The sequence below is a fragment of the Sinocyclocheilus grahami genome, unplaced genomic scaffold (assembly GCF_001515645.1).
Source record: "Sinocyclocheilus grahami isolate Dianchi unplaced genomic scaffold, SAMN03320097.WGS_v1.1 scaffold46.1, whole genome shotgun sequence".
Classification (NCBI taxonomy): domain Eukaryota; kingdom Metazoa; phylum Chordata; class Actinopteri; order Cypriniformes; family Cyprinidae; genus Sinocyclocheilus; species Sinocyclocheilus grahami.
Window position 1 is genome coordinate 405866 of NW_015505225.1, and position 19091 is coordinate 424956.

The following is a 19091-nucleotide window of genomic DNA, read 5'->3' on the forward strand; positions in this document are numbered from 1 at the left end:
TTGCTTACTTACAAATTGTAATCCATTATTGATCACATATTACATAATGAAAACTGAAGTTAGTAACGTAATCTAGGTTACTCACTTTAGGTAATGTATTCTGGCTACTTTTTAGACTACTTTTCATCTAACTTGATTTAAACTTACCATTGAATGTACCGTAATGATATAAAAAAGCAAAGAGAAAGAAAATACATTTAATTTTTTGAAATCAACATCATAAAATGCATTACGCATTGCATTAAACCAGGGTTTCCCAAACTAGGCTTAATGTAAGAACCGCAGTGAGTTTGTGAGTTGATAAAAAGCTAAACATTAATTAAACACTACAAATAGAAATATTTAATTTGTTTGACCATTAAGTGGAATCGAACTGTAAAAATGCGAATGTGTTGTTAAATTATTGAAATATTAACTTCCTCAAAGATATTTCAAGAAAATATTTCATGTCAAAGTGATTTTGGCTGACAAAATCGTTTGGGAATCCATTTAAAAGAAGAATTCATAGGAATCAGTAAATTATCAATGATTTACTGCCATTGTGTGAATAATATGTAATCATGTAATTCATAAAAAGTAACTGTAATCTGATTATGAGCATTATAAAATGTAATATCCTCTAATTACGAGTACTTGATTTTTGGAATCTGATTACGTAACCCAGATTACATGTAATAAATTGCTACTCAGCTCTGTAAATAAATATATAAAATGCAAATTTTTACATTTACACGTTTGTTTTAATGTTTTTTAAATAACTCTCATATTGTCACCAAGGCATTTATGTGATCAGAAATGCAGTAAAAAAAAAAATGTATTCCCGTGATGCAAAGCTAAATTTTCAGCTTCATTACTCCAGTCTTCAATGTCACATGATCTTTCATAAATGATTGTAATTTGCTGATTAGATGCTTAAAACCATTTCTTACTATTATCATCGAGGTTGAAAACATTTTTCTTCTTAATATTTTGTGAAAACCACTATTCCATTAAAAAATGTGGGGTAAGAAAGAAATGTTACAAAAACTATTTTAAATAAATGTTTTTTGTTTTGTTTTTGCATTATCTATTCAAAAAAATCTAGAACAAACGAATCACAGGTTCCAAAAAAATATGCATCGAGCAGCATTACCGTTATTTTAAAATGTAATAATATTTCACAAAATGATTGTTTTCACTGTATTTTTAAATAAATAAATGTATCCTTGTTGAGCATCAGAGACTATCAAAAACATTAATTCTTAAATATTCCAAGCTTTTGGCATCTGTTATGGGAGAAGGGGGTGGAGGGCTGAAAACCATCTACAGCTGGTTTAAGCAGGTTTTCTTCAGCAGGATAACAAGCATAGGTCAATCTGGTCTTTTGGCTGGTTTTAGTGGTTTTTTTGGGCACTTTTCAGCTGGTCAGGACAAAAACAGTCAGCCAATTGAATACCATCTTAATCTTGGTCAAGCTGGTCTGCGCTAGTTTTAGAGGGTGTTTGGGTACTTTGGGTTTTGGACCAGCTTCATCAGCTCAATTATGCTGATGAAGAGCAGGCCTAGATTAGCAACAATCCTAATGGTTCCAGCTATCTCTGAATCATTCAGAGGCACATACAGAAGCATTTCTATGTTTTGATGGTCTCATTGTGTATTTGGACAGTGCCGGACCCACTCCACCAACTGACGAGCTGTTTTACTCATGTTTCACTTCTTCATAGAGCATTAACTCGTATGGTGCTTTGCTGATGGCACTAAAGCGTCTGTCGCTTACGAGAGCTGTCGTTTGAGGGCTCTTTTTCTAATGTCTTGCCTCATGCTTTCATGTCCTGTGGTTAAGAGTCCATGCTGTGACGGAACGCATATCCTCATAAAACTCATGCTACTTTAGAGAGCACTCAATTCCATTCAGCTCTCCAGGATGTCCAAATATGCCGCATAATAAACCTCTAATGTTAGTGTCATTCAACGCAAGAGGCGCACAAAGCTAACTCCCGAATCGCTCGATGTAGCCTTTTCAACATCTAAGAGGAATTCAGTCAATACGCCTGCCAAAAGCGATCTACCCATATCAATAGCACAACATCTGTTCCTTTTTGTTTGGCTTGTGTTATTGGAAATGGCATGAGAGTAATTGGTTGATATTGTGTCATGGTGAGATTCAATTAGACAAGTTCAATTGAGTGAAGGAATCAATGAGGTCAATCGATAATCGGGATTTTAGCATTCTGAAGGTAGACGTCATACCCAGCACAGTGATGTCTGCGTAGGCTTCTTGCGGGGGATCCGTGTAGAGCTGGCACACGTACCGTCCCTCGTCCGAGAGTGACACGTTGGACAACGACACCAGCAGCTCGTTGTCTGAGAAGTTAACCAGCTGAAACCGACTGTCCTTCAAGGCTGAGAAAACATAAAGAGTGAGGCATACAGACGTGGATGAGTAGGAAGTAGACAAATCAGTCGTGAATGTGATACAGTATAACAATAGCTCAATAAACAAGAAGTTCACATTGAGAAATGTGTAAGATGAAATTTGGCCAGTTTGTTTGTCTTCTTATCCGCCCACTAAAATAAGCTCCTAACAAAATCAAAAAGTAAAGCTTTTTCACTCTGAACTGTACGGAAGTTCTAAGCAGCCATGCATTATTTTTTTTCCTTCTTGTTTTCTCGTTATAACAACTTAATTTTCTCGTTATATCGACATAACGAGAGTTGTTTTCTCGTTATAACGACTTATTTTCTCGTTATATCGACATAACGAGAGTTGGTTTCTCGTTATAACGACTTAATTTTCTCGTTATCTCGACAAAAGTTTTTTTTTTTTTTTTTTTTACAATGATTGTTTGATCTACTGTTGTTATAGTAACGAACTCAATCTGATGGACAGATAAACCATGCGCTCATGCGCTCGCCTAGGTCGTGGATATTTCAGCAAATTTTGCTTCGCCTAGTAATAATGTCTACAATACAAAAATAAAGGCTGATCAATCACGGTTGATATTTCCAGAGACAGTACGCTACATTTTGTTTGTGTAATTAGCATGTTTAAATGTTCAAAGCAACACCGCAAACACAGGAGGAGCGCCTTCAAGATGCAGAACTATTCTAAAATCTTTTAGAGCTGCTTGGATTCAACTCACTTTTAATTTTCCTTTTATTTGAAAGAAAATTATATATAATTTGTAATTTTTAGTAGTCATTATATGCTGTGACTGATATCATGTGCGTTGCACATTACAAATAGCCTACGTCGTTGAAGCCTGTCCTACTGTAGATAAACAGAACACCCCCGCTTATTAACTAACAATAATGTGCCTCAAAGAAGCAAAAATAAAGATATAGGTGCAAACTGAATACAGTGACGTCAACCTTAGTTTTAATAAGCAGTTATTATTTTATTACACAGAACGCGTTGGTGAAACTCGTGCATCTAGCAAGAACTTAATACACAAAATAGTCATATTGATTCAAGCATTTAACATTTATGAATGAATTAAATGTCAGTAGCCTAATGAACAATACTGTACAAATTATAGCGATCACGAGGTCGTTCATATTCTATCCCAAACGCGTACAGTAAAGTGGACATACAGTATAGCCTACAACACCCCATCAGTTATATTCAGGTCAATAGTGCCACCTGTTGGCGCAGTTTTGTAACTTAGAGAACAACTTTTTTTATGTCGAGATCACAAGAAAATTAAGTGGTTATAACGAGAAAACAACTCTCGTTATGTCGATATAACGAGAAAATGAAGTCGTTATAACGAGAACACAACTCTCGTTATGTCGATATAACGAGAAAATAAGTCGTTATAACGAGAAAACAACTCTCGTTATGTCGATATAACGAGAAAATTAAGTCGTTATAACGACAAAACAACTCTCGTTATGTCGATATAACGAGAAAATTAAATCGTTATAACGAGAAAACAACTCTCGTTATGTCAATATAACGAGAAAATTAAGTCGTTATAACGACAAAACAACTCTCGTTATGTCGATATAACGAGAAAATAAGTCGTTATAACGAGAAAACAACTCTCGTTATGTCAATATAACGAGAAAATTAAGTCGTTATAACGACAAAACAACTCTCGTTATGTCGATATAACGAGAAAATAAGTCGTTATAATGAGAAAACAACTCTCGTTATGTCGATATAACGAGAAAATAAGTCGTTATAACGAGAAAACAACTCTCGTTATGTCGATATAATGAGAAAATAAGTCGTTATAACGAGAAAACAAGAAGGGAAAAAAATAATAATGCATGGCCGCTTAGAACTTCCGTAGAACTGCTCACTTTCACTCTGTATATTTCAATGCTTTTGTGTTTTGCAAAGGTTTTGCGTTTCTCTTAGGAAACTTTGCATTTAAATGTAATTTTCATTATCATTTCCCCTTAGAGACTTCCTTATAAAGCAAATGTGTAGTATAATGAAATAAAAAATAAAAATAATAATAAAATATTTAAATAAAACAAAAACAATAATGTTTTATATAAAAATACTTAAAGCCCCTTAAAATAGTTTACTGAAGGCGTCAATAAACAGAAAAATTCATATCAAGAAATGTTTCAGTAGAGCTGTTTTGAAAGAAATTTGTTTAGTTCGTTTGCCTATTTTTGTCCATCCAAAAAAAAAAAAAAATCCTAACAAAATCGAACATTTTAACTCCGTATCGCTCACATACTCTGGTCTGGAAAGTTGCAAACACTGTAAAAAATATTTTTCGAGGTTTTACATAATTATTAAATTATTAGAGTATGTTTTACAAGAAAATACTATTTCAGTCTTTCTACTTTCATGATTTCATGCTTAATTCGATGCATTACTTGCTGTGTCAATGTAATTATTTGTGAAATTTACTAGCAATGTCTGAGTGAAAATTGTTTTTTAAGTACAGTTCAAGTTTGAATAGAATAACTTTTGGAACTCCACTCAGCCAATCAGATTAGAAAATCAGAACTAACTATATAATACTAAATCCTCAAGTTCTGGAGAGTTTCATTTAAATGAGCAAACTCAAAAACCACGCTCAAAGTTCAAGAAGTCAAAGGTCTAATTGAGCAACTCCATCAGAAGTTTAAGATCTTTGGTGGTGCATTTTAAGAACCTCCTCTTAATCCCAACCCTGAACCTGGGAAGCATTTGTAAGTCTCCTTCCTAAGAATAATGATGAGGCCAGCTTGTTTTGAGCAGAAAGACGGTGGGCAGGGAATGAAAGGCCTGATTTTCTTAGTGCTCGGACTGAATTGCAATTGATATGGGGAGTTTATGCACTATGCATCAAACAGATCTATGACTTCAGATTTAAGGTAATGCCGGAAGACTGTAATTTTTCTACATCAGTATACAGTACGTCTGTAGAAGTGCTGCAGAAGTCTGGGAGAATATGAAGGATATAAATCTCTGCAAAGCAAACCTGCGCATGAACGGGGCTCATTAGAGTGCATTATAAATTCTAAAGCATCAGAGTCCGTAAGAGGTTGACAGTGAGTGAATCTGATTGTTCTGTGTCCCAGCTGGCTCGAGATGCTCTTCAGCTGTCCTAGTCTGCTATCTCAAATTGACACACAGATTGGAGAATGAAAAGAGAAGGGGCACAGGAAATTACATGTAGCATGTTAGATGAAACAAATACAAATTGGATCGTCTTGCAAAACAGCATATATCTTCTTGTATTGATGGAAATGCAATGGGTAGAACATGTTGTCTGTAATAAGCGTGTATGGCCACGTTCTGCTGTCTTCTAGACAATTTTTTTTCTGTTTTAGGAAAGGAATGTACTGTAAATACCACATTGTTTTTGTGACATTGTCAGCAATATCTAAATAAGCACAATTAAAGTTGCAGAGCCCATAAAGGAACATGGTGACAGAAAAAAAAATGAAAGGGAAGGGAAGGAAAAATTATATTTCAGTGTAGGAATGCACGGTATCGGGCCCGATACTGAGCTCTTGTACTCATACTCGTTAAAATACCCCGATACCAAACGCCGATACCACACAGCATGTGTTAAGCGCCATATTCAGACAAAGAAACACCGACAACAGAACAACAGACAGCAGAATGGAGTTATAAGAGATTAAGGATGTCTACAAAGTATATGTATGCAATGAATATAATGTTAAACTTTCAGTATTGACTGTATAGCTGATGTGCGCAAGCTGATAAACAAAGCACGCTGAGTGGATTGAGCGCGCGGTGGTGCAGATGTGCGAGCTTGTCGAGTGAATATATCTTTCTCACAGAAAAATCACTGGAAAGTTTGTAGTTCGGTCGGATACGTCAAAAACAAGTAAGTAAACCAATGCACAAGTTACTTAATGGTAGGGAGAGAGAGAGAGAGAGCGCGCGATCTTTGATGTTCACTCACTTAGCACAAGCATAATTGGGATTAAAACTAAATCGTAAAAATAAGACCATTTATAGGGGCATTCACTATAAACGTCATTTATTTTTAACCTTGGGCATACACGACTTTCTGGCGAAAGTGAATCTAGCAGCCTGTGTGAAATGCTCTAGGCTGTACTATTCTGCATCAGAACAAATACATGCACACATTGTGCGAGTTTTGCTTGCTTGAGCGTTTCTGTATTATATGAGTGGCTTTGGAATATAAATTGCAGCACGTTTCAGATGAAAAAACGCGACTTCTATTTCTGAAAATATCAGTTAGGAGATTTATAACGAGTGGTTCCCTGTGTTTTTACAGCAAAGCACGTGATTACAGTACTAAGCCGCTGCAATGCTATTAAATTACAGATGATGTACCATAGAGCAAAAAATGAACAGTGAAAGTAACAAAAACTTGTCAAATACATTTTAATGGGCATAATTATGTGTGAAAATAAAATAACCAAAGGATATACAGTCAAACCAAAAATTATTCAGACACCAGATATAATTTTTGATATTTTTTTTACTAGTGGGTGCAGGACACTAGTTCATTTATGTAAGTGAGGATAGCAAAATAAAGTAAACTGTGACCAATTATACCCAAAATTTCACTTCATACAGTGGACTACCAGTAAAACTGATACAAATTTGGGACCAAAAATTATTCAGACCGAGTCTGGGAAAAAACTTTGAAGTTGAGGTTTGCATGAAGCTGGGTGACAGCATGCCCAGGAGACTACAGGCTGTCATTAAGGCTAAGGGGTTATCTAACATTATCAAGCTGAATTTGTTCTGACTCCGTTTAATTCTGAGTTCTTGTTATATTTTATTACCATTTTCTAAACTATAGCGAATAAACTGTGATAATGTGAGAAATGTTGAAGGTGTCTGAATACATTTTGGTTTGACTGTATCTATTTGATAAATTAAGTTAACCAACTAACATTATACATACTCTTTTGCTTTCTGTACCCAATATTTAAAAAATGTACAAATGCAATAAAATATTGGTATCGGTGCTCGGTATCGGCAAGTACCAAAAATAAAAGTATCGGTATCGGGCGAGTACTGGAAAAAGTGGTATCGGTGCATCCCTATTTCAGTGTTTTTTGTGTTTCACAAAACTTGTGTGTTTTCCCTAAAAAACACTGCGTTTGCATTTAAATGAAATTTTCTTCCCATCTCATAGTTTTTTCCATCACAATGTCCCCTTAGGGGCTCATTATAGAGCAAATTTATAGTTTAAAAATGTTTTATTTAAAAAAATAAATAAATAGTGTTCCATTTTATCCATATATAAAAAACAATTATGCTTTTCAACTTATTTTATGCAGATTTTTTAATTCATTAATCAAATTTGAAAATATTTGATACATTATATTTAGACTATACATATTTTTTATAATCAGTGTATGTGAGTGGGTTTTAAATGCCATAATGTTTCAGGCCCTTTAAAAAAAGTTCTCCTGGTGTAAAAAGGCTCTTATTTTCTTCTAAAACACTACATGGAAACAACAAGAAGAAAAACATACATAAATAAAAATAAAAATAAATAAATAAAACACTACAGTGCTTTGTAGTACTGCAACAAATAGCTTGAAAAGATGTGCAAAGTGGAACCATATTGACTTCTGCAGTCAGAATTGGGCTTTGTTACTTGTAAAATTTACTTGAACTAGCTGTATTGCATCTGTTAGATGCACGCAATCCATTTACTAATAGCAGAACAATACAAACGTGGTTATAAACTATATAAAATATTATAAAGTGCCAAATATGATTTAAATAAATGAGAAATGGGACAAGTTGCATCCCAAGGTTCTTTAATATTTAGGGGAAAAAATCATAAAAAAACACATTTTCCTTTAGGTGAGACCTGTTGTACCCTAATAATGAAGTCATGAAATTTTAATGCCTGCAATGTGGGTTACATTTTACCCAAAGATCCCAAGTGAATGAAATTTCCTAGGAGAACAGGCGAATAACAGTATGCTATACGAACAGTAGACGCTATAACACGACACTGAAACAGTCGTCATCCTCTTGGCATTAATCGCATTATAATTTAGTTCACTTGAGTGTACTGAAAAAAGTGACAAAAATATCTTTGAGCGGGGAAATGTAATTTGTAGCGAATATCATTAAGTCTTGAGAAAATGAAAATGACAGTTTCTCCGACCATCACTGTTAAAGTCACTGTTTAATTCTAAGTTGCTCTTAAAAGGCTTATAGAGCAGCTCTAGCGTAAGTGACAGGAAATGAGAATAGCGGTCTGAATGTAATGTGATAAAACCTTAGCCATCGCTCCACAGCGGCAACAATAAACCGCCGCCGAATCATAATGCTAATATATAACGAAGCGCACAGTGCAATATATCATCGGCCGGCATCCACAGGTGCATGCTATATGTGCTAAGACACATTCACATTCTTGTGTCATTTCGAATGCACAGTGCCAGCCATCTGTGCTGAAGGGATAAAACTATGAATTGTTCAAGTGGTCATACTTTTCACAAACAGAGCTGGCAGCCCAGTAAACATTAGACAGAATAATACATTACAGCATTAAAGAGATTGAAGGCTCCAGTCACATCCATAGAAATAATGTCAGAGCTTGAGGCGAGAATGCTCACTCTCCCTCTTTTTCTGTCTATCTTCCTCCCCTAAACCCCAACCCATATCCTGCCTTTCCCTCTCGCAGAACCCGCCGATCGGAAAGCTTACGTCGGTTGTAACTGCCGCTAAAATATGCCCATTAGGAGAATTAGGTACCACCAGCACATTAATTAAATTAGATAAAGTCATGACAAAATCCCAACCTGACCTTTCATCAATGTGTTCGAACGCTGAGACGAGTGAGCGAGCGGAATTATAACGCAACGTAAATGTGTTTCTAACTCCAACATTCAATCACTGTGTTTCTTTAAAGAAAGGGGGTGTAAAAATAACCCAGTTTCCCTAGAAGCTATGAAATCTTGGCCGAAAGGTCGAGTAGAATTGGAAAAAAGCGTTACCGACATATGGTTGTGCATAAATAAAGAACAAGCATTAATCCCAATAGCAACCGAGAACATAAAACGTCTGTTTTCACAAAGTGCGATGCTGTTATTAGAGTATTACTTCAACATATACTTGTCAAGAGGAACAAGACGTCTACAAATACTTCAAACGTCCTTGAATATTTACTCAAACTGCAGGATATGGGATCCCGCGGAGAGACAGGCCAGCAGCACATGTAAATTGCATTTGAAATGTCATGGAATACCTCTGAAAACGTTGATCTGCACATGCATCTTAGATTACCTCAGGAGCAATTTGTATGGAGAACTCTTCAGAGGAGGGTTTGAGGAGGTTATTCGCACACATTAGCTAAACTAGGTTCGGATCACGGGTCAGACCGTCACTTAGCAGCTCATCAAGGCCCTTATTTAGCAGGGAAGGCAAGATTATATGCTTTGCATGCAGAGCACCGTTGAGCTTCTAAACAATCTCAAGGCTAGAATCTAAACGGTCCGCTCAGAGGACTCTAATCAGCCTGACACAATTACACCCTGTCACTCAATTATTGAAAAGGACCTTGTCAACAATGCAATGCCTTGATAGGAGACTCGCTTGGTTATGCCGAGGTGTCGAATTATGAATTTGCATGGGGTTGCAGGGCCATTTTGTTGCGTAAAATCGGAATGTTCTGCAAAAAACAATGCAGGCTTTGGGCGGATTATGACATTTTCTGCCGTGAACATGAAAGAGAAGTCAGTACTGCTTACGTCTAACGTCTCTGAAGTAGATGGTCTGTCGGTTGGGGTTGAGCAGCTGGATGACGGAGTCGTCGTTGTTTTTCACCCGGCAGCTGATGATGGCTGTCTCGCCCTCGACCACCGAGACATTATTTGTCACCAGGTTCTGACCCTGCGCTGTAACACACAGAAAACACATACAAGACTTACAATACAGAGCAACAGATGTACGAATCCCATTAATTTTCATCATATGGAATAACATGAAAACCTTTCGAGAAAGATGCTTTGAAATGGTTGAGCGATGACGAAAGTCAGTGTGATTTAGACTTTTTAGATTGTTTTCTTTAAAAACCAACCAGATTCCTAATGAAGGACTACACTACCCATAATCCTGGAAAGAAATCCACCAATCAGAAAAGACGCTGTTACATAGGAAACAATAATAGTGGCAGATATGATCAGCAAAGACTTCTCATTGCAAATGAAATAATTAGTCCCTGTACACACAAAACACAATACAATTTGACATTAAATGTGATATTGATATATTGAATGTATATTTTATTATTATATTTAATATATTTTTATATTTTATAAAATAATTAAATAAAAATAATTTTTTGCTTATAAAATACAGTATATTTGAGATTTATTGCATATATAAATTGATACATTTTAGTGCTGTCAAATGATTAATCGTGATTAATCGCATACAAAATAAAAGTTTTTTTTACATAATATATGTGAGTGTTCTGTTTATATTTATTATGTATATATATAAACACACACACACACACACACACACACACACACACACACACACACACATGTATATATTACAGAAAAAATATTATATATAAATATATTTAATATATATATATACATATTTTTATGAAATATATACATGCTTGTATATATACAGTATATATGTACACAAAAACTTTTATTTTGGATGTGATTAATCGTGATTAATGATTTTACAGCACTAATTAATTTGAAATATATATATATATATATATATATATATATATATATATATACACACACTGTATATATACATTTATAAATATATATTCGATTTTTTAAATAGTTACATTTAATAACTATATAACTATAAATAAATTTGAGTTCTACTGTGTACTTGATGATAACTAGCACATTTTTTATTTTACTACATAATAATTTGAAATGGTTTAAAAAAAGTTTAAGTATACAGTCTCATACCTTTTACCTTCAATTTTAATATACTTATTAGTTTAAAATTCATGTTTGCCATTCTGTGATTCATTTCAAAGGCCACTGCTTCGGTTTATTGCTTTTTTATTGCAGAACTTTTGAAATCTTCAGAAAATGAATTTTAAAAAAATCCACTTCCGGAGCCAAGGCCTCTAAAAAAGTGAGCATCACTGCCATACCTGAATAAGGTTATTACATTTGGCATGTCTTATCACAATCTGGATTGTAATTACAATGCATCCACTGAACACAATTTTTCTCATTTGGCTGTTGCCTTGCTATTCAGTCAGAGAGGCAATCATGACACTCTTTCTTTAAGCACAAAACCCCCAGAAAATACTATTACAATTCAGATCCTGTTTCATTCTGCTCTGGTATCATGAAATTGTAAAATTGAGGCTGAAGCCGAATAGATGACTGCCATGATAATGCGAATCCTCATGAGGAATCCTTTGAATACTGATGTTTTTGCATAACACGTGCATACATTTGCAGGGCGTGAAAGAAACTAAGAGTGACGTGCAAATAAATGTAACAAGCAACAACGTTTGGAGAAGCATGTAGACGTCAAGCAGACTCGCAATGTTAAGATGTAGCGGCTGGGTTCTCGGTTTGGACGTATTGATTTTACAGCGTTGTGTGTTTGGGGTGTGTGTGGAACACCCCGGCTACAAGACTGCAGCTCTCAGCAACCAAGAGGGGAAGGCTGGTAATTGCTGCTCACGGCAGAACTTTATCAAACCTCTCCATCTAAACACAAGCTGATGGAAGCTGGCAATCAACAGCAGCTCTCAACAGCATAATACCCAGACCCGAAGCTCTGCAAACACACAGGCAAGCACAAAGTATCTGATACACTTCACTGCAAGCCAGTAACAGCTAATAATTAGAGGCTGCATCACTCCCTTATGGTTTACATTCAAAATGGGGATCCATTATACCTTGCAGGTGAAGACAGCAGAAAAGCAAAAGTCACCTTGCTGTATATTTATATCCACAAAGCTGAGAGGCATAAAAAATGACCAAAGAATGCTTTTAAACACTTCATCCTCGCACGGAGAGTAAAACACTATTTTTAGCGCCGCCGTGAGACAACACCCGATGCAAATTTGTATGGTTGAGCAATCAGACTCCTTCAAGCACTCATGACATTTACAGAGACTTGAAAAACATCTTAATTTCCCCACTACAACTGTGTCCAGCTCAGCCTCGCATGTCCCAGTCAAGAACAACAAATCGGCGTGGAGAAACAACACATTTAGCTTGTCCTCCCGAGTTGTGAATGTTAGGGATGATAAAGCATCGTCCACTCCATGAAGGAGCATTAGCAGACAGGCATGCTGGGAGTGTTTTTGAGACCACAGAGGTGCTGTGCTGCCACAATCTGCGGCCATGGCAGACGCTAAACATCCGTGAAGCCAGGTTTCACGCTGACGCAATCACGCCAAACAAAAGAAAGGAAAAAGCACTAGCTGGATGGCCTTGCCAGAACTGAAAAGGCTCATAAGAAAGAGTTGCAGCGCATTAACGTTGAGGAAATGTCACTTTAAATTCAGCTGTTTTTGAAATGTTATGAAGCTGTGCCACATTAGCATAAGGCCATAAGTGATATTAGACTCTGGAAATGCATCATTTTTAAGGTTTTACAGATCGATGCTGGAATGTCTGTAATGGCACTTTTCCACTGCATGGTACGGCACGGTACGGCTCGGTACGGTTCAATTTTGGGGGGTTTTCCACTGGGTACAGTACCTGGTACCTGGTACTTTTTTTAGTACCACCTCGGTTGGGGTTCCAAGCGTACCGTACCGTTATCAAAACGTGACGTGTTAACTCTGCTGATCACGGATTGGCCGGAGAGAATCGTCACTACCTGCGTCACTGAACTTGCGACACAAACACAAAAGAACCGCTAGATTTAAATCAGCACAGCCAGCGAAGGATCGAACGCAACTGTTTTGAACGAGCGCACCTTTTTTTAACAACCAAAAAGTGGCTGTTGCCCCTGTTGAGGAAGTACAGACGTTCCTCTCGTTGATAGCAGAGGATTGATGGGGCGACGCGGAATGAAAAAGTTTTTTAGGAGTCGCGGCAGTAGAGGCGGCGCAACTATAACGACATGTGAATAATCCCGCCCATTCTAAAGCGATACTAAACTGCAGTGGAAACGCAAACCGAGCCGAGCCGAACCGAGCCGTGCCGTACCGTACTGAGCCGTACCGAGCCGAGTCGTACCACGCAGTGGAAAAGCGCCATAAGTGAGCCCCAAAAAAGTATTTGGACAATTAATGGCACAGTTTATTTAAGAATTAATATTCTGTCATCATTTACTCACCATCATGTAGTTCTAAACCTGTATGACTTTTGTTTAATCTTCTATTCTTTTCACAGTGACTTTCAACTTAATAGTCTCAAGGTGGTTTTTAGTGAATGTATGATTTTTGGTGATGTTGTTGTTTTTGAAAAAAGGCTTTTATGCTCACCAAGTCTGCATTGATTTAAGCAAACATATAGTAAAAACAGTAATGTTGTGAAATATTATAACAATTTAAATATATAAGGGTTTTATAAGGGTTTTCTATACTGATATATTTTAAAATGTAATGTATTCGTTTAGTGTCACTTATTATCAATGTTAAAAAAGGATGCTTAACATTTTTGTGGAAACTGTAATGCTGTTTTTTAGGACACTTTAATGAACAGAAAGTTCAAATCAAGAGCATTTGAAATCTATTTGAAATAGAAATCTTTTGTAACATTATTAATGTCTTTCACTTTTTTAAAATAATTTAAATACTTGCTGAATAAAATATTATTTTGTTTTATTTTATTTTAAATCTTACCCAAAATTTTGAATAGTAGTGTATCATGGTTTCCACAAAAATGTTATGCAGAAAATACGGTTTAAAATCATATTGAATGTTTCATGAGCAGCAAATTAGAATATTTTCTGAAGGATCATGTGACACTGAAAACTGGAGTAATGACTGCTGAACACAGGAATAAATGACATTTTAAAATCAGTTATTTTAATTTGTCCATTTTTTTCACAGTATTACTCTTTTTACTGTATTTGTATTGTATTGTATTGTTTGTGATTGTACTGTATGATTTGATCAAATAAATGCAGCATTGGTGAGCATAAGAGAATTTAGGTGGATTTGTGGTTGTCAAATATCCATAGATGAACTGCACCTCTGCTTCCTCTTCTAGCACCTCTGACAAATACTGACTTTATACATTCACTAAAAATCACCTTGAGACTAGTAGGTGTAAAAATCACATCAAAAAGAAAAGTTGTAAGAAATATTCCAGCATAATTTGATATTTTCTATATGGTCGACTGAATTTCATAAATTTTTAAGTGTCCAAAAACGACAAACTTTTTGTTTTGTACTTCAACTTTAAAAGCCAAAAAAACGATCTCACACACACACACACACACACACACACACACACACACACACACACACACACACTAATATTGCCAACTCACTGTCCGTGTTAAAAAAAACTAAGCTAAACTACATGATGCCATAACAAAGAAGCTCTGAGGAACCTGTAGGTGAACATGACAGATAGACGGCAGTCATACGAGCGTGTTTTATCTTTGCAATTGCAGTGTACCTCATCTACAATGTCACCTCAAGCAAGCCAAAATGTGATTGGCTAAAAGACTGATTGTGATTTAACTCATTCATTTAGCCTTCAAGGCCATGACAGTCTGGTTCAGTTCTGCCCCATAACCCCACCAAGGTGTCCATCCCTCACATTTACAACGAGCTCTATCTCTGACCTCCCCTCAACAGCACTTATTATATGATTACTCCTTAAAACCAAGCGCGCTGGCTATCTAAACACCATAGGTAGGCAGCTCACTAGATTTTGGCACACAGCCATATACGTGAATGGAAAGTAAATGCTCTTTATTACGAATAAGCTATATAGAAGGTGCTCGGAGGATTGGAGCACTCTACAGGTTGAGTCACATGACTCGGAAATGTAATTAACTCATGTGAAGTTTCATGATAATAGCATATCTTTCATTCTCAGAGTCTTTTTAAGAACAGATCCCATGGGTAATATTCGCATTTCCTGAAGCGAGAACTTCTCAAGGTTGATACACATGAAAAGGTACTCTGGGAATATGCTTTATTAATTGTATATTATATTAGTATTATTAATTATTATATATGCATTTTAATGCGAGAGTTGGCTTAATAATTCATTTAAAGAAGCAATTTTTAGAAGGTTATTAATGGCTTCTTCACTTCAAATATTCATTTTCATTTGCACTTCCAAGTCATGGCTGCTTGCCAACAGGTTGACGTGAAACTGTCTAAAAACAGACGATGGAACGCAGTTGTTAGGCAAACATAAACCTGTCCAACAGCTATTTAGACAGCATCCTTTCCTGTCAGCCAGAGAAATTGAGTGCAACTGGGAAAGGAAATAGCTACTTTTCTGTTGAATGCACAACTTTACCATCTCAGCCGTACCTATTCACAAGCACGCGGTAGGTTTGAACTATGCCCCTGTTAAAGGAAGTTTTGAACTGGCTTTGTCAGAATGGCATAGGCATGAAAGAATTACTGATTCATTGACTGCAGAGTGTGGAGGCGTGCAAGTGCAGTAGTGAACGTCTTTGCATTGTGAAGAAGTCATCTGAAATAGATTACACGTCTGAATTTAAACCCATCTGTATGACTAGAACATTTTCTTTTATGCCTTTTTTCTTCACAAAACGGTTTCCTCAAAGTCACTGCCTTTACAACTGTTGTGTTTCCAGGTTTTTCTTCACTGTGTGAACGTCACAAAGCCTGTCATGAAAAAACGATTTGAAAAACAAATTATATTTTGCAAAAAGAAAAATAAAGCCTACATTTGAAACCATTAAGATTTCTAAAATTTACATTATTTCAAGAACATTTGTACCCCAACCCTCATTACCATAATCAGTCCTGATGTTTAACTTTTACTATTCCTATTATGTTAAGTGATAATTTTCTTTATGTAATACAGTAATTTTAACAGTCAACAGTCACTGTTTTAACAAAACTGTTGTACAATGAAAGCAGAATAAACAGGCAGCAGAATAAATGTATTTGCAATTTATCTCTATCTATCTCTATACAATTTCACATTATGCTAAATATGATAACGAGAATCTTTTATCTCATTATGCTAATGATAATTGAAGGAAATGTCATTAAATAATGTCACAGTGCAAAAAAAATTAATGGTGATAAAAGAAGCTTCATTTAAGCAAATTGCATTCTTTGGATTGTGGTGATAAATTGACTGTGACATGTTTTGCCAGATTTTGTAAGATTCAGGCTACTGCCGTTGATGTGTTACACCGTGTCCTAACCAGACAGCGACGAGCAATTTAACCGCAAACACTAGAAGTGACACGACAATGCGAATCGACAGAATCAATCAAATATCACAGCCATTCGAAAGCGAGAAGCGCACTGCACTCCCAATGAAATGGACAAGTTTATAATCTAACTGATAAATGCAAAACCATTTTAACATTATTGAAAGTACATACTGAGTGACCGATATCTTTGTTATGGAAAACACTTGTTGGTTCATATTGAGTTCGCCTTCACGTTTGCTTAAATTTAGCTTATTTTCAAGATCTGAGGTAATCTATCTAGTGTTGCTTTCCGCATGGCTGTAAATGTCACGCAATATTTAGTTTGCATGTTGTTGTTCCTGCCGCAACGTCGCAGAAATAGCAACAGTTTCTAAAATAGAAACTTCGCATGTTGCTGGTTAGGACAAAAACTCAGATTAAAGGGATTGTTCACCCAGAAATGAAAAATTTATGTTTATCTGCTTAACCCCAGGGCATCCAAGATGTAGGTGACTTTGTTTCTTCATTAGAACACAAACTGAGATCTTCTTGCTTTACGGCGGATCGCAGACTTATAAGTGAATTACCGCCACCTATCTCTCAAATGGACCATTGACACTCCCAATTGAGATCCGCCGTCAAGCAAGAATAAGAAGAAGACGCCTCACAAGCAGGCTGAAGAAGAAGACGCGAACGCACTCAGGACAGTTAAGACATTGCAGTGAAAATCAGAGGTAAAAAACGATATAAATACTGTTCAGTTTCTTGCACAGACAGATCGGTTTGTGTCTTTTCACATCAATGTATCATAATGAGCCGCAGGGTTTCATTTGGTTTTGTTTGTGTATGTTTTATGACTCTCAAAGCCGTGATTCCCATCCACTGACATTATAGGACTGACAGACTGCAACGGTTTGAGTTAAAAATCTCAGTTTGTGTTCTACTGAAGAAACAAAGTCACCTACATCTTGGATGCCCTGGGGGTAAGCAGATAAACATCACACTTTCATTTTTGGCTGTTTAAACATTTTACATTTTATTTTAAGATGTAGCTGTAATTCGCAATGCATTTATGGGTCAAATAAGGTTTTACAGTTGTTAACAGTATATTTCCATGTCATCTGTAATTCTTTTACAAGAAGCAGGTGTTGTCACTGTAGTTCCTGGTTTTTACACTAACTTACTGTAGTGTGGCATTATGGGATTGCACGCGTTTCATTCAAATCTGAAATCCAGCCAACTGGAGCAGCTCGAGAACGATTGAAGATTAGAGGCTTTATTCATAATTCCTGGTAAGTTCACTTAAATTTTACTTAAGAAATACAGTATATCCTTTCATATTTATTTAAGTTAATGTATAAGCGATATCATGTTACAATAGCCTGCTATCACGACATTTAGACAAGCGGCCTTGGTATGTGCAGCAAGCTGGAAATTGCTATCACAGCATAGTTAGGCTAAATGCTGCATTTTTCTCATTTTGGCAGTTTAATTTTCTTATTGAGAGCATTTAAAGTAGTGTTTACCCAACTTTTAACGTAATGCCCAGTGCAAACGATTGTCATAGTAACTACTATCTGTCTAAATAATTGACGAACAGCAAAATATGTGAAATTGCATTTGTTCATATGTGTTCAACTGTCCCATATTGACATGACAACTTACTATAATTAGAAACTAACGTTACATGTAAATGTGTGTCTATTGCCACTGTAGTTGTACTGACATTAAAGCTTGTCCGGGACAATTTTTTAGTGAAAGACATCTTTACATGCCCGATTGGACAAGTTAGCCTGATTAAGGATTAAACTGAGCTAGTTTCATTCAATACTGAACTTTATTCTAAAGCTTCTGCTTGTTTTTATGTGCAGATGGTTTGTTGGAATCACAACACTCACTGGATACAAGACGGATAGAAGCAAAACAAGTGGAAAGGTCTCAGAGAAGAGGTACAACCCTCATGTGTGTGCTCATCTCAGAAAGTTGATGGACTTTCAGTATGTATTTATTAAATTGTCTTTTGCAGGAATATTCTAAATGTAATAGAACATAAGCTCAAACAACAGAATTTGTGGTATATAATGTTGATTCCAGCATTTTATTTTGATCCCTTTTTAACCAAAATTATACGAATTCTGTTGATTGACCTTAATTTTTATAGAAAGTTAATGTTCTACTCAGAATATGGCTTATATTTTTGTAATATAACAAGTATTTGTAGTTATTTTGTGATGCTATGTTATTTTTATGATAAGATTTTAACTGTTGAAATTTTTAATTTTTACCAGTAAAAGCCTTGCAATGTCTTTCTGCCAGCTTTAATAAATATTTATTTGCATCTTTGACTTGGTTTTTATTCATTTGTAAA

General features: G+C 35.8%; 1 protein-coding gene across 2 annotated transcripts in view; it reads right to left on the reverse strand.

Moving 5' to 3' along the window:
- The window catches only part of cadm1b (cell adhesion molecule 1b), a 188611-nt gene that overhangs the window by 48604 nt on the left and 120916 nt on the right, over nt 1–19091 (reverse strand). For both annotated transcript variants that reach the window (XM_016268471.1, XM_016268469.1), the window contains exons 2-3: nt 10153–10299; nt 2230–2382 (exon numbers count right to left, since the gene is read on the reverse strand). In XM_016268471.1, coding sequence (XP_016123957.1) covers nt 2230–2382; nt 10153–10299 — 300 coding nt within the window. The remainder of the gene's footprint in view (nt 1–2229; nt 2383–10152; nt 10300–19091) is intronic.